The sequence below is a fragment of the Molothrus aeneus genome, chromosome 6, assembly GCF_037042795.1.
Source record: "Molothrus aeneus isolate 106 chromosome 6, BPBGC_Maene_1.0, whole genome shotgun sequence".
NCBI lineage: Eukaryota > Metazoa > Chordata > Aves > Passeriformes > Icteridae > Molothrus > Molothrus aeneus.
Genome location: NC_089651.1, coordinates 8,114,706 through 8,130,130, shown reverse-complemented (window position 1 = coordinate 8,130,130; position 15,425 = coordinate 8,114,706). Strand labels below are relative to the sequence as shown.

The window sequence follows — 15,425 nt, the reverse complement described above, 5'->3', positions numbered from 1 at the left end:
ATAAATAGCATCAGCTTTGGAAAGCTGATGTACTTTGCAGGCATGAAGATAATTTGTTTTTAAGGGAAGGGTGTCTTTGCTGATTGCAAAGATTGCTCATTCAGAAAACAGTGTGATCCACAGCCTTGACATCACACAGTTAGATATTATTTCCTGCAGGATGGAAGTCATCAAACTGGTGACAGTGAGGGAATTCAATTTTTAGAATTGAAAAATGGGAATAAAGCACAGAAATTCTGGAATTCCTCTCAGTGGCACTTGACTAAATGGAGAAGAAATTGAGCTGGGTCTGCAGGAAAAGCCTTCATACATGAAAAAACCCCACATTATTTTTGCTAGATGTTGATCACGTTTCTTGTTAAGCCCCATGAGCATGTTGTCTGTAGCTTCATGTGTATACCATTATTTATCAGCTTCTATTTTTAAACTGAAAGGTACTTCCAGGTTACAGTGGAGATCTTCAGCATCCCTATTTTATTAGAAAATAACCAAGGCTACCGACTACAATGCACTGTAAATATGTAAAAGAACTCTCATTACTGAGAGGAAAATGAAAAGTAGAAGTAAATTGAAATATTTTTTTCTGTGAAAATACATTTTTAAAGGTATAAAGGCTGGGGAAAACTTGAAAAACTATAGCACTTCCCTAGAGGAAAGCAAACTGTTATGTAAGCAGAAGTAGCCCCATATGTTACCTTTTAGAGGAAGAGCTGACTTAGTGTTACAAATTTATGTTGTTTTTTTGTCTGTCCTTGAGGTTTTTTAATTTTTCTAACTCAGCTTTGGCAAATTACTGCATCTTCATGATGGAGTACAGAGGCTCAGCTGCAGGGGGGGAAATCCCCACCCAAAGCATTATTTCAATGGGGCTGAAATCCTGCTTCTTCCCTGAAAAGTAAACACAAACACTCATCTTTGCAAGCTGGAGAGAGGATCTGGAATGTAGCTGAGCCCAAAGAGCTATGAGGGCATAAATGGGATGAGTTGGCAGTGGCAAAGAGCAGCAAAACTCTTGGCTGTCATTCGACTGTGGGAGAAAATGACACCTCCACGGCATTCCCAGTGGGAACAGGAGACAAGAGGGCTGGGTTTTGTTTCCTGCCATTTTCCTGACTGATGTGATTGCTTCTTAATTATGAGCTGGATTGGAGCTGCTAAAACCACCAGGAAAGGATTTATTTTTTAAGCAAATAATAATCCAGGAGACAGCAGAAGAGAGCCAGCAATCTACAGATGCTGGAAGTGTGTTTGAGAAGGTGCTGCAGGCAGAGTCTTTTCATCTCAACCAGGGTAAGGCAGAGAGATGGGAGTGGAGATGTTCACTTGTGGAATCAGAAGCCCTGTGGGTTTTCTTCACTGCTTTTACTCCAGCTTTATCTCCCTAAAAGTTAAATAAATTACAGCCTTTCTAGCCCAACTGCACGACTGACACAATTTTTTTACAAAGCTGTCAAATATCATGACCAAGGAATACCACCTTGTGAAAATTTCAAGTGTAAAAGCTAATGTTTAAATTTCAAAGGTAAAATTCCTGGAGTTCCTTGGTATTTTTCCCCCCTAATACTCTAAAGCTTATAACAACCAATTGTTGATCTTGCAGCCCTTCCCTGTGAGGTAGCATTAGAAAGGGACCAAGGAATTTTGGCTCAGAAAAATCAGGGATTCTGCTGAATTAAAGAACAACTCGTTAGCTCTACAAACAGAGCAGTGATAATAAGTGGGCCTGTTCCTATCCTTCAGCCAAGGAGAAGGATTGGGAAGAGTTATAAATAGGAGCAGCATTCACAGGCTTGCTTGGGCGGTGTTCGCAGCACAGGCAGCCTGATGAAATTAAAAATATGTATCTGCTTATGGGGCCATGCATGAGATTATAGGCCAGGTTGGAATCCTAAATTCCACTAGGAATTCTCTTTGCACAGCCAGTAGATGCAAAACTGGGGCTCACTGAAGGCAGCTGCCCTGTTAGGGTGGCACAGGGGTGAATTAAACTACTGACAGTGGGGTAATGACTGGCTGCAGTAACATAAAAACACCTTCTTTGTGTGTTTTTGATAAACGGGGATTAGGGAGAGATCATTCTATGGTCCTGAACAGCATTTCTGAATTATTACATTGAGACCACCCTAAACCTGCTTTTATTCTCTGCATCTTGGTTTATCAATCATTTTCCATGGTGTATTTATAGTTTTCCCGTGGTTCTTATGGAGACGCCGAGCTTCAAGATTTTTAAATAGAGCATGGAAACGCTTGGCTGGAAACCATCTGCTCCTCCATCCTCAGTGGTAGTGGCCAGCCTGTGGGATAGGAAAAAGGAGCCCAGCAGGAGAAAGGAAAAGAGGAAGAAGTGAGAGAATGCCCTTGCTTACTTTGTATTAACTGAAGTGTAATTAAAGAGTTTGATCACGACGTTCAGGAAGAGAGCTCCAGATCCCACTCCCAGTTTTGGCCACCTTTGACTTTGCGGAATTATGGCCATCAATTGTGGTGACAGAGGTTTTAATCTGGTTTATCCATGTCCTCCTGCAGGCGAGGAGGATGGGACATGTCAACCACAATAAATGCAGCAGTGCTGTAAATGCACTTGAGAGGCCCCTGGCCTTTATATGGAGCTGATGAAAGCACGGGGAGAAGAGCAGAGCGGGGCTTTCACTAGGAGAGAGGAGGAGTGTTTGTTCTGGCTGTGACCCTGCAGTCCTGTGGCAACATCAGGAGGCAGCCCCTGAGATCCAGGGCCTGAGGCAGTGTGGCTGAGGCAGGATAAACCTGGGGGCTGCCAGGGACACACAGCTCAGCCCCAGGGAACACAGCATCCTCCCTCCCTCCCTCCCTCCCTCGTGCCTCTGGAGCACTGATGAGGGGTAATGAACAGCAGCTCCTGCTGCTCTCCACCAGCACCACACCAAAATGATCCATGGCTTGGCCAGAGGGAGAAACACATCCAGTTTTTCTGTGTTTGTCCAGCTGTGTTTGCACAATCCTGCAACCTCTGGGGCACATTGGCATCACTGCTGGTGGTGGGAAATACTCATGATAAGTGTGGGAGTTATGGAGGATGCTGTGGAACTGAGTCCTCTAGGAAGAATAACCTGCACTGTGTTTCCTGTTATTCCAAAACTTGGAATAACAAGTTTTAAAAGTGAAACTGGCCAATGATTTTGGCCATCAATGAATTAGTTTTTTTCATGAGTATTTGGAGAAGTTCCTTTTATTTTTCCACAAGCAGGTAAGGTAGAACAGAACTTAGTGGTGAGTCCTTTACAGGGAGTGATCCTGTGTTTGGTTTATGGTAAAGGATGTCTGGGTTTGGCAGAGGATGAAATAAGTGCCTTGATTTTTCACTTGCTGCTCTCCCATTAGACTCATTTCACATCGTTAACTGTTTGCCAGCCAAATTCACAGGATTGCTTGCTTTGTCAGTGATTTCTGCAGTGTTTCAGTCATTCCATTTTGTCATTTTTATTTGCTGTCATGACTGCTGTTGTCAGAGGAGGGCCATGCTGAAGTGCCATGAAGTAAGTGCCAACCATAAAGCATGGACTATTCTGTGTTGTACATTCTGCTGCTTTTGGTGCTCACCCATTGTTATTGCATTTCAGTGACTTTGGTGGTGACTGTGTTTCTCACAGTGCGGTGTGGATTAGATCATCCTAATCCAGAAATGGTAGCCATCCTAAAATGGGACCTAGGATGTCATCTCAAGGTGAAATAAAAGCCACACTCATCAGAGGAGTACTCAGAAAATGTGTTGCTGACATGAGCACATAAGACCAGATCCCTGAATGTGTCTGAGCACCTAAACAAGGGGCAGGACTTTTCAGATATGGCCAGATTCTGCCAGATTTTGGGAGGTGGAGGGGTGGGGAGGGATGATTAATACAGTTTTACACACCTGTGTGAGGCTAAAAGTAAAGACAAACCAGCCTGTGTGGTCGTCTTGTCCTTGAGAGCTGTGGAATTCCCCCCGTTCTCTTCCAGCTTCCCTTTCCCCTGCAGTTATCCAAGCAGAGAGGGCTGAGGCTGCCTCCTGGCCTAGCACCATGCCCTTCCTGCTGCTCTCCAGACATTTCACATGGAAACTCCTGCTCCTGCACAGACAGACTCCCACAGCCCTTCCTGCCTGTTCCTCCCTGGCAGCAGACACGGAGCAGCTCTCAATTCTTCTCCCCGGAATAACGCCCTTGTGAGGAGCTCTGCATCCTGCCAGTCATCATGTCAGCCCTTGTTCTGCGCCTGCCCCCAAAACACACAATTCTTGCCTTACTTTCCTGCCATGCAATTTGCCTCTGACAACAGAGTAAAAAAATTAAGAGGTGAAGGCAAAGTTTGGGGTTTGTGCGGCCTCCAAGATCTGTAAGAATTTAATTTCTTGCAGCACCCCTATACAGCTACTTCATTCTTGGTTTTAAAAGTGTTTTCCTTTGATACAATGGAAAAGCTGTGTCAGAACCAGCAAGTCTTCTGGAAAGTTCTGGGCTAAAACAGCTCCCAGGAGCTGAGAATGATATGGGGTTTTTATTTTTCCATGGGAGCTGCTGCATTGATTTGCCTCTGATATTAAGTTAACAGTAAATTTGAATCTTGCAAATATAATTTAAAATTTAAAAGAATGTTTTGGCTACAAGCTGTGCTGATGGCTTTTATACTTGGAGGCCATGTGGTTGTGACATATAGGTTATATATTTTGATTTTAATATGAAGCAACATAATGGGCATTGCAATCAGTGCAGGCTCACAGCAGCAAATGTTTATAAATTACCACCATATGCTGATTCTAATAGAGCAACATTTATTTAAAATAATTATCATACTTTTCACCTTTTTTTTTTTAATGAAGTTTGGGGTTTGGCAGGTTTCATATGGATTTGACATGTTTAGGAAAACAGATGATCAAATAAGGCATAAGAAATTGTGATTAAAAATGATTAAAGATCCGGAAACCCCGTAACACAACAAACCCTGCCTGCTCTCCAGCTGGAACCTGCTCCCTCCTTATTGACCAGGCTGCCAACCAACCATAAAATGCAAGACAGATGATGGTTTCAAGGCTATGTCTGCACCCCAGATCATGTGGGGAGATGTCATAAATTATAATTTAGGATGCATAGGAGTCACATAAATATCCTTGGGTTTTTTTTTTTCCCTTGGATTACAATTACAGTGCAGCACAAAGAAATGTAGTTGATAGGGCAGGTGGAAAAGGGGGAAAAGAACATGGGAAAGTAATCTTGGAGTGAAAGGCATGGAACTGAAAGCCTGGCAGACTTCCCTGGACTTCACCAGGGCTGTGCCCATGCCATGAGATCTGAGTGCTCACACGGCTCTGAACTGAGTTGGTGTTGAAACCTCTGCAATCAGCTAAAAAAATCTTATCCCTATCTCAGAGTTTTGTTTTAATAATCATCAGCCCTGAACCTCTGGCTTGGAAAAAGCAAGATGCTCTCAGTTCTCCTGCTGCTGCTTCCAGCCATGTGCAGCCAATGTTTTGATCCAGGCTGACAGGAAGCAAAGGACCAGGATGCCTGGGATGCTTTGCTCACCCTGACAATTCCTGCCCATGAGGCTGAGAAAGTTAGGGAACACCAGCCAAGGAATACTTCAAATGAGAGCACAGAGTTTATTTTTGGGGAGTTTGTTTCTTCTATCTTAACACCCTTTATTTAATTTCCTGAACAAGGCTGGGCAGGGAGTCTTTAAGAGGAGCAGTCTGAAGGAGAAGCAGCAAAAGTGAGTTGCAAAGCACTGAGCCTGGAGCTGTCAGTCAAGCAGTAGAAATTATCTTTCATCACCTGGAATAAAAGAAGGTGTATTTTCATCATCCATTTGATCTTGCCACAATGGGTGTAAATACAAAACCCTAATTTCTAATATTTGCAAGACAGGAAAGTTAAGTAGAAGGGTGATTGCAGGTAAAGATCAGGGATTCATTTCCCTATTTATACAAAGCTCATTCTTGCCATCCCTGGGATAGCACTACCCCAACCTTTCTCAAAGAAGGCTTTTTCTTGGTTTTAAATTATATCATGCCTTAGTAATGAGTGTGAGACTCCTAGCGCTAAGGTAAAGGAGGTGGAAATAACTTGTTCCCCTTGGTTAGTAGAATTTAATAGTCTCTTGCCACAGACTTTTTATTTATAAGAGTGCTTAGCTCCAGCCTTGGAAGACAATGAAAGCCATTAGGTGCCAAAAACATCACAGGGAGCACTCAAAACCTTGCCAAGTGTTTCCTTTCTGTGTTAAATTACAAAGCCATAAGTGCTGGAAGCATTGCTCCTACTGGGTTTTAAGTGAAGTACCAATCTTCCAAAGAGATCCCCCTGTTCCCATTGAAATCCATGGAGCAGCCTGTGGGAAATCAGTGCAAATGTTGGTGTGAATTAGATGTGGGTTCTCCCAAAAGTGATTCTCAGTGCTCTCCTCATGACAGGGAGCTTTATTTGAAGGGGACCTGCCGAGCTGTCAGTGTGGCAGAGCTGCACCTCCCTGCGCTCTGGGTTGGTGCGAAGGGCCAAAGCCCCAGGGGTGATTCAGGGAACACTCTCAGGGCTCTCCACAAGCAGCAGCCAGCCAGGGAATCACTGTCTCCAGCTCAGGGCTGCAGTGGGGGAGGAAGGGATTAATAACCCCTTTGTTAGCACTGCCCCATGTTGCCATTATCCTGCTTTTCCTTCATCTCCTTCAGTTCTTTTCTGCACAGCAGTGCAGAATTAATGCTGTGCAGGGTTAATGGGAGCATTTCCATCTGACATCATGCACCCAAGCCATCCTCAGTCCTGCCCAGGCAGGACAGGCCAGGCCTGGGGACAGTGTGGCACTCAAAAACAGGACTCAGAAACAGAGGGCTTGTGTCAGGGTCTGCACAGCAAATCTCAGTACAGCATCAGCCACATCATCCTCTGGACTCCATGGCATTGCTCCCAGGATAAATAAACCCGTCCTTTGGTCTGCAAGTGCTTTAGACTAGTGTTCTGAAGGTTTTCCCAGTTGGCAGGTTATTTCTGAAGTGAAGAACTCTGGAGCTCCAGGCATGCAAGGGCTCTGTGGAGTGTCCTGAAGTGTGCACGCTGACCAGCAGGCTCTTCCCATGGGAGTGAGGGCTGTGGGGTCAAGCCTTTGATGACATCAACAGACCCAAACCTTCTAAATTTGCTTCTGTAGCCAGCAGGAAGAAGCAGAGGGTCGTGTTCCTTCACCCACCCTGTCAGGCTGGGCATCAGAGCGAGCCTCTCAGCGAGGTTCATGCCTGCTTCATTCCTAATCTGAAACTCATTTTCTTTAGGCAGAACTTGACCCCAGCTACATCACCTCCAGTCATGCACAGGGAAAAGAATTTTGTCTCCTCAATTTTGTGGTGAAACTGCCAGAGTATAATTTCTCCGTGGAAGGAAATAGACACTGAGATGTTTTAGGCACCTTAGAAGAATTGTTTTATGTTTAAAGCATGGATAGAAAGGGAAATAAGAGGAGCTTGTTCTATAAACTACAAACATGCTGCAAAATTCACTGAGTGAAGCCCAAAGATCCAAAATCCAGCATTCCTGAAACTTTCCACCACTACAATTATTGGCTATGTTATGTGTAAAGCCAGAACTGAAGAACTAAAGGACTCCAACCCTCCACGTAGCAAAGGGAAGGTCAACTCCTGGTCGTGCTTTGCTGAGAGTACGAAATGCTTGTGTGCTTGTTCCACTCAGCACTTCTGATTTAATTTGGGAACAGGTATTAAAAAGGGAGAGAATGTGCTCTGGAAGCATGTTTTTTCCTGGACTGCTCATAAGCAAATGTTCTGTCTTTAACTATGGCTTACCATTGGTGCTGGTTTCTGGGAAAGAGTCGATGATCCTGTTTCTGTACTTGTAGTTAAAAAGTGAAATTCCCCAAGCACTGCCACGCTGTAATGACCACGTGCTGGTGGGGCCATGCTGGTGGCCAGCAGCTCTAACTGTGCCTGTCTGTTTGCCCTTGCAGGAGCACGGAAGTCATGAGTACTGTCTCAGGTACACGAAGTACAACAATCACTTTCACTGTCCGACCCGGAGCCAGCCAGCCGATCTCACTGCAGAGCAGGTCCCCAGACTATGACAGCAGGACCTCAGGAGCAAGGCACGCTCCCAGCCCTGTGGTTTCACCAACAGAGATTAATAAAGACATCCTGCCTGCTCCTCTGACTGCTTCTGCTTCAGCCTCATCTCCTTCTCCAACTCTGTCCGATGTATTTAGCCTACCCAGCCAGCCCCCTTCTGGGGACTTATTTGGCTTGACCACAGGGCGCAGCAGGTCTCCTTCTCCCTCCATATTACAACAGCCAATCTCAAATAAGCCTTTTACAACTAAGCCTGTCCACCTGTGGACTAAACCAGATGTGGCAGATTGGTTGGAAAGTCTAAACTTAGGTGAACATAAAGAAACATTTATGGACAATGAAATAGATGGCACACATTTACCAAATCTACAGAAGGAAGATCTGATAGACCTTGGAGTGACTAGAGTTGGGCACAGAATGAACATAGAAAGAGCTTTGAAGCAGCTGCTGGACAGATAAGAATAGCTATCTTGCCTCACAAACTTCTGTTGATAACTAGAGATGGGCTGGTACTGACATACCCCAAATGCCTTGTCTGTCTGCGAGTGCCAGCAAAATTGGGGGGGAGGGGGAAAACAGATGAATTCCTGGTACTCAGGAGATGTAGACTGTCTGCTACATGCCCAAACACAAACCTAAAGATGCTAAAGAAGTGGGGCCATTTTATTTCAAAGCTGTGGGGAGATGTGAGAGAGAGACAATTGTTAACTTCAAAACTCTTGATTCTGCCCTTGGCTGGGACCCTTGTGTGACAATTTTCTTTTAAAATTGCAAACATTTCAGGGTTTCTTTGACTGACAGAAAAAAAAAAATTGCATTTTATTTTATTCTCTCCTTGGCATTCAGTCTCCAAGCAGGCTGCCTTCCCCAGCCCTTGGTTCATTTTAAGAGGACAGGTTGCTCCATTACCACTCAAACCCAGTTTTATCAGTAGCAGGGATATTGAGGCGGGCACAGGAGTTCATATTCCTCTTTTTTTACTGGCATAGTTCCCTGATCTGTTGGCAGTGAAGCTGGTTGTTCTGCTGGGGTCAGTCCAATGGTACCCTTGCTCTGTTTTACCTAGTATTTCTTTATTTCTGCAGTGGTATTTAGCACTCTTCCAAGGTGGCAGAACAAGTTCAGTGCACGCTCCATTGACGTGGCCTGTAGGATGGTGCAGATGTTGAGTAAAGGCTGAGGAGGGACCACACTTAGAGGTACAGCAAAGTGAAGCTAGTTTGAACCTGAGACCACCCCCCCACCAGTTCTCAACCAGCTCAGCTGGTGCTGAGTCAAAATATGAACTCCACGAGCCAGGACAAACTTTGGTGTGCAGGCACAGCTTGGGACCTGACAGTGAGACACTGAGAGAGGCTGAGCCCTGGGAGGTGCTGCTTAATTCAGTGAGTGGTAAGTGCCTGGGTATTTTGAACAGCAGGCTGAGAAGGAAGGAAAAGAGAGATGAATGTTCCCATTGAAGTCAGTGGGAAGTGTGCCAGGATCTGAAGTGAGAGAGGGATTTCAGCCTGTTAGGATGGAAATGCTTCAGATCCTTGAGAGGAGGCAGAGAGGTGATGCCAAGCTGGAAAGAGCTGTCGAGTGTCTCGGGGTGTGAGGGCTGGGGAGGGATCCAGGCTCTCATTTTGTCACTGCTGGCAGGAACTGGCTCTGGACAGGGACAGAGGGCTGGGCACAGCCCATTCCTTGGCACGAGAGGTGGGAGCACCCTGCCAGAATCCAGGGCTGGGAGTGGGGCAGGCAGAACTTTCCGGGAGACTTCCGTCAGCAGGGGAGAAACACCCATGGCTGCTTCACACGGCTTTGTTTTTTTAAAAAAAAATATTGTTATTATTATTTTTTCAACTTTCAAGTTAACAAGTCTCTCTCTGCATGTTTGAACTCCCCCTTGTAATTAACACCTCTGAATATCTGTGAGTTTTGTAGGACTTTCTGGACAGAATATTCAAGATGTTCAAGGTGGGTAAATTGGGTGTGGATGGCTAAACTGCCTCCCTACCAAACTTTCAGGTTCCCTTACATTTTGCAAGGTACCTGAACTTTCTTTCCTTGATATGGTCCTTGATATGGTCCAGCCTATCTCTAATTTTTTTATTATTGTGATTATTTTTTGCTCACAAACAAGTGTCTAATTAGGTCTGCAACAGCCCTAGTATGAGTACATAAAGTTTAGCATTTTAAATATCTTTCTTTACTGCAAGTTTAAATAGTTGTACAGATAGTTTATAAGCACAATATTTTAAGAAAATAAGTGGCTGGTCTACTGGGCAGCCTTTGTGCCACTTCAGTGCTAGGAAGTTAAAAACAGAAAAAAAACCAAACAAAAAAAAAAGAAAAAAAAACTTTTTGTGGTTTACTACTATTTCTGTGGAATAATTATAAAGTCTTGACCTTTTTAAAATCAACCTCATTTGGATGCATCTGAACCAGCAGAGCTGTGTTATATTTTCTATCTTTGCTAGAACTTCTACAGAGGAGGATGAATATTTCTTCAAAAGTGGTTACAGTTACCAACGCATTGGAAACTCATAAAAATCAACTTATTTAAGCCTCCTGCCCCCTTTATGGAACAGCAAATCTCTTGACTTAACATCTGTTACTGCACTCTGTTTGTATCTGGGGAGTTCCAAGGAACCTTGTCACAAAAACGAAGCACTGAGGCTGTTTTGCTGTCGAGGAGTGCTGAGTTTTTCCATGGGAGGTGTAGAAAATGGCAGTTCCACTCAGATAGGTTGATGCAGGCAACTTGAGGCCATCACACACTTTAAGAAGTGAAAAAAAAAAAAAAAAGAAAAAAAAAAAGAAAAGAAAAGGTAATTTAGCCATCTTTTGTCTTCCATTTGGTGATACGACAGAATTCAGTAAATAAACCACTGATGCCATGCTCTCTCTTTTTTTTTTTTTTAATTTTTTTTTGTTTGTTTCTTTGGGTACAGTTGCTATTACCTCTATAACACGTGCCAGAAATACGTTAGGAAATAAATACAGTAGTAAAAGAAAAAAAAAAAAAACATAGAAGTTGACTTTTAAAGCTGCTTTTTTTGGATCACAACCTTCTGGTTGGTTGAACTTGCCCTGAGCAAGGCTGACACACCCAGTAACTCCCAGGTGGGACCGTCCCTTCCTCACACAGGTGTGGCTCCTGCTCGGGCATCTCTTCAGGTACTCCAAGAGCAGGTACAAAAACGAGCAGATCAAAGAGCTGAAAGGGAATAGTTTTATTTTTCACCTTGTGTCCTATGAAGCAAAAAGGTAAGGAGACCTGAGGGGACCTACTTGGACCACCAGAATGCACCTCTGCCAAGTCGAGTTCGGTCTCCAGCTCTGAGGGGTGGTTTGAAACAAAAAAAAGAAAGCAATAGTAACAGATAACGCCGTGGCCTCCGAGTATTTTCACCAGGGGGGAGGAGAGAAGACCCATTTCTTTCATGCTACTCTGATAGTGAAAAAACAAAGTCATTAGAGATCTATGATATTCTGGGTTTTAGGATCAACTTTTGTTTATATACTGTAATTTAAATAAATTGCATTTACATGCCTAGTTTCTGTAATATTTGTGTATACAATACCAAAATCTTACAAGATGTAAATTGTGTATAACTGCACAGACTCCTTGCCCTAGGTGTCTGAGAACATTTTAAGTTTAATTCATATATTATAAAATGACTAGATGTGACTGTTGATTTACAGAATTTACATATCACAAAGAAGTTAATTATTTGTGGTACTTAAGTTAATAAAAAAATAGTGATTTTTTTTTTCTTTTCCTCTCCGTTCTTAGAAAGCATTACCCAGTTGATCTGGCGATGATTATGTGTATGAGCCACAAATATTGATAATTTTTCCATTACATTTTTTCTTTTCTTTTCTAGATACTAATATGTTTCTCGCTATAGTTTGTGTAACAACTTGTGTTCACGTTATCTATGTTGCTGTAATTTTTGTGCTTTAATTCCTCTTATTTCGACTGATTAAAAAAAAAAAAAATCAAGCTCCTGTAACTTGCACTTTTCCCCAATCCTTAATACTCTTGTATGGCAACCAAAATTACTGTAAGAAATAAATATAATATTGCACTAAGGGTGTGGTTCTGATTGCAAACAGAGAAGACTGTCTGGATTTTTATTAAAAAAGAAAAAAAATTAGTTGCCAAAAATATTTGCAATTTGTTATTGAAACCGCATAAAATGCTTTAACAAAATGTAGATAGAACTAAGGGAAATTTATTGATTTATTGTTGGGAAAAGCATTTCCTGGTTATTCCTTTTTTTTTTTTTTGTTAAAGCATTCCTTATGCCTGATGTTCTGTTCATTTACTGAATTTCAGGGGTCACGCTTGAAATCTGGAAAAGCAGGAAACTTTGAAGGGGACAGGTAGAAAACTGCATTACCTGATTTTTTTTTTAATTTTTTTTTTTTGCCTTAAGGTGGAATTCCAAAATGCGTGGAATGTTCTTTGTTCGGGGGGAACAAAGCACAGCCCCAAGCTTCAGTGCCGCTGCTGCTGCTCTGCGATTCCACAGGCACTGAAAAGTGGGGGTTTAGGGATTTTATTTTCATTTGGGGCTGGGTTTTCTCTGGGGCAGAGCAGCTGTGAAGAGGGGAGGAGGGAACAGCGCTCCTTGTCCGACTTTGTGCATCTTGTGACTTTGAAATCTGTACCAGCGGGCTCTGTTTGTACTGTGAATAAACAAGGCTGCAAATGGAAAAAAAAAAAAACAAACCAACCAAACAAAAAGAAAACAAAAAACGAGGAAACAATTCTCATCTTCTTTTGGCTTAAGTTAAAGATTTGTTTTTCTGTCTTTAAATGGTGATGCAATGAAGAGTATTTTTTATTTTTATTTTCTAAGATATTGGAATAAATGCCTAGAACCGTTGCAATTTGGTTTCATACATTCCTTAACTATGAATCTCTTCTCAGCTGTCATTCTAGCTCATCATTTTTGTAGCCCCCTGTTATTATTTCTCTCATGATTTCCCAACAACAATTACTTGGCAGCTTTGTTTTGTTAAAAACACAAACTAGAACCAGCCTGTTTGGGTTTTTTTTTAATTTACTTATTTCAGGTATTGTGGCAAACATCTGTGTATCCAAATAAAGTCAGGTATTTCCAGGGCAAAACAAAGAATGCTTTGCAATTGTCACTGCTTGTTGGCCAAAGAAATGAGAAGAGTTGATCATTGCTGTCATTGTGTATCAATGTGTTCTGCTTTATTCTTTGGTTTCTGTATTTTTTTCTGTATTTTTTTTCCTGTATTTTCCTGCATTTCGTGGACTTTCATCCCCTCTGTCCTTGGCTGGGCCACCCAGAGTAGCACGATTGTAACAACGCTTCAGAATGTGTGTTTTTTTTAAAAAAAAAAACAAAACAAAAACAAAACAACAAAAAAATTGTATGTGCCTTATAATTTTCCACCTGGATCAGCTACACTGTATTTCACATAAAAAGCTTTATCTTCAAGGTGTTCAGTACCTGACAAACAGAGAGTGCTGGGGTTGGAGTGAGCTCTGTGTCACTGCTTTAGGAAACACTGAGGAGCTGCAGTGACTCAGACCTTATCTCGCCACATTTTTGGCATTGTGAGCCTGATTTCAAGTCTTCTATTCAAATCAGGCAAGCAAGAGGGGGAAAAGAAATGAGATGAGACTGTTATTTTGGGTTCAGTTCACTGCCATAAATCCTGGGTGGGTGGTACAATTGACATGGGCTGTGTTTCACAGACGAGGTAACAATGATAAATAAATAAACCAAGTGGACTCGATGCCATTAAGTCTGCCACAAACTGGTTCTGTGCCACTGACATCTAGTGGAACCTAATGGACACTGTCTCAGAGCAATATCAGACCTTTAAAAATATTTATTTATTTATTTACTTTCAACTACTGTCATTCTTTCTACAAGAAGCCGTTTTAGAAAATTTTGTACTGTTGTTATTTAGGTTGGCCTGAGTATTTAGGCCTTTACTATTTTACAGAAAGGCTGACTGTATAATTACACAAATTATACATGAATGAGAAGTCTTTAATGTGTTTTCTGGTCTCTCTGTGCTTATGTTTTCTCAGTTTTCTGTTTTGAACGTCAGCATCTCCATGTGATACTTCATTTGCATCCGGCATGGTTTTTTGATGGGAATATAGGTTTTGTCTCCAGTACTGTAAACCTTGGACTGTTTTGAACCATTTCTGACACTACAACCTGATGAACAACAGCCTGTTCAGCTCCAAATTGTGAAAAAAAAAATAAATAAAAATAAAAAAGAGTTTTGAGGTTAGGAAGCAGTTCAGAACAGCTGGGGGGGATTGCCCTGATGTGCTTGCAGTGCTGAAGTTTGGTTTCTCCAATAAAATTCCAGTTGTTTTTTTCCTCAGGACTGATGCCAGGAGGAATCCGTGCACGTGTGTGTGAGTTCTTGTACGCTTTCAATGTAAAGGTCCTTGGGCAGCCTTAGAAAACAATGTACAGATAGGACACCAGTGTTGCATGTGCTTAAACCTGTACTGGAATCAATGTCGCCGTGTACCTGTTTGCTTTGGAAATCTGAAGAGAATACAATATACAGAAACCTCAAAATCTACCTCATGTTTTAATGGGTTCTTTTCCACTGGTGCTCTCCTGTTACCTGAATGTCTCTGAGCATTCCCTGCTGGGTGCAGGGAATGGCCAAGCCTGGCTCTCCCTACCCAGTCCACCCCTAGAAAACCCCGAGTGAGGAACTGCTGGGGCTCTGTCATTCTTCTGTCCTTTTGTTGTGACCCTGTGCTGCAGCTTGGGGTCTCCTTTGGGGTCAGACCTGCAGTGGCAAGGGCAAGGTGAGAGCTCCAAGAGATCAGACAGAAAGGGGACTGAGACAGAATTCACTTCTCACTTTCTCATTTCTGTTATTGATGTATTTATCACTTACCATTTACTTGTCACAGTGCGGACAAGTGAACAGCAATCACTTCATTTTTATCTGGGCATAGTCAAATAGTGCAGAGAAATACTATTGTGTTTAGAATTCTTTTCCAAGCTGTGCTGCATCTCATCTCTCCATTTGCTCTGTCTCAGCAGTTTTCTTTCCTTCCAAAGCAGTGGGTGTCAGCTTTAGTGTGTGCTGCATTCTGTAGGTTCAGCTGGCTGACCTGTCAGACTTTCAGTGCCCCAGCAACAGAACATTTACAGGTGCACACTTCACCTGAGGTCATTTGAAATCTCTCATTTTCTGCATCACAGACAGGGCACAAAGCAAGGGCAGGTGACTCCCTGAAGCTAGTTTTCAGTTCCTAGGAAAGGAGTTTTCTTCCAGAGGCCAATTCCTCCCCTCTCTGTGCATTTGGAGCAGACCCTGGACACACCTTTGG

At 42.7% G+C, this 15,425-nt stretch overlaps 1 protein-coding gene across 3 annotated transcripts in view; it reads left to right on the top strand.

The window, feature by feature from the left end:
- The window catches only part of SHANK2 (SH3 and multiple ankyrin repeat domains 2), a 249,980-nt gene extending 235,321 nt beyond the window's left edge, over positions 1–14,659 (top strand). For all 3 annotated transcript variants that reach the window (XM_066552106.1, XM_066552105.1, XM_066552104.1), the window contains one exon: positions 7,966–14,659. In XM_066552106.1, the coding sequence (XP_066408203.1) occupies positions 7,966–8,539 (574 nt within the window). In that variant the 3' untranslated portion in view covers positions 8,540–14,659. The remainder of the gene's footprint in view (positions 1–7,965) is intronic.
- The last annotated feature ends 766 nt before the right edge of the window (positions 14,660–15,425 follow it).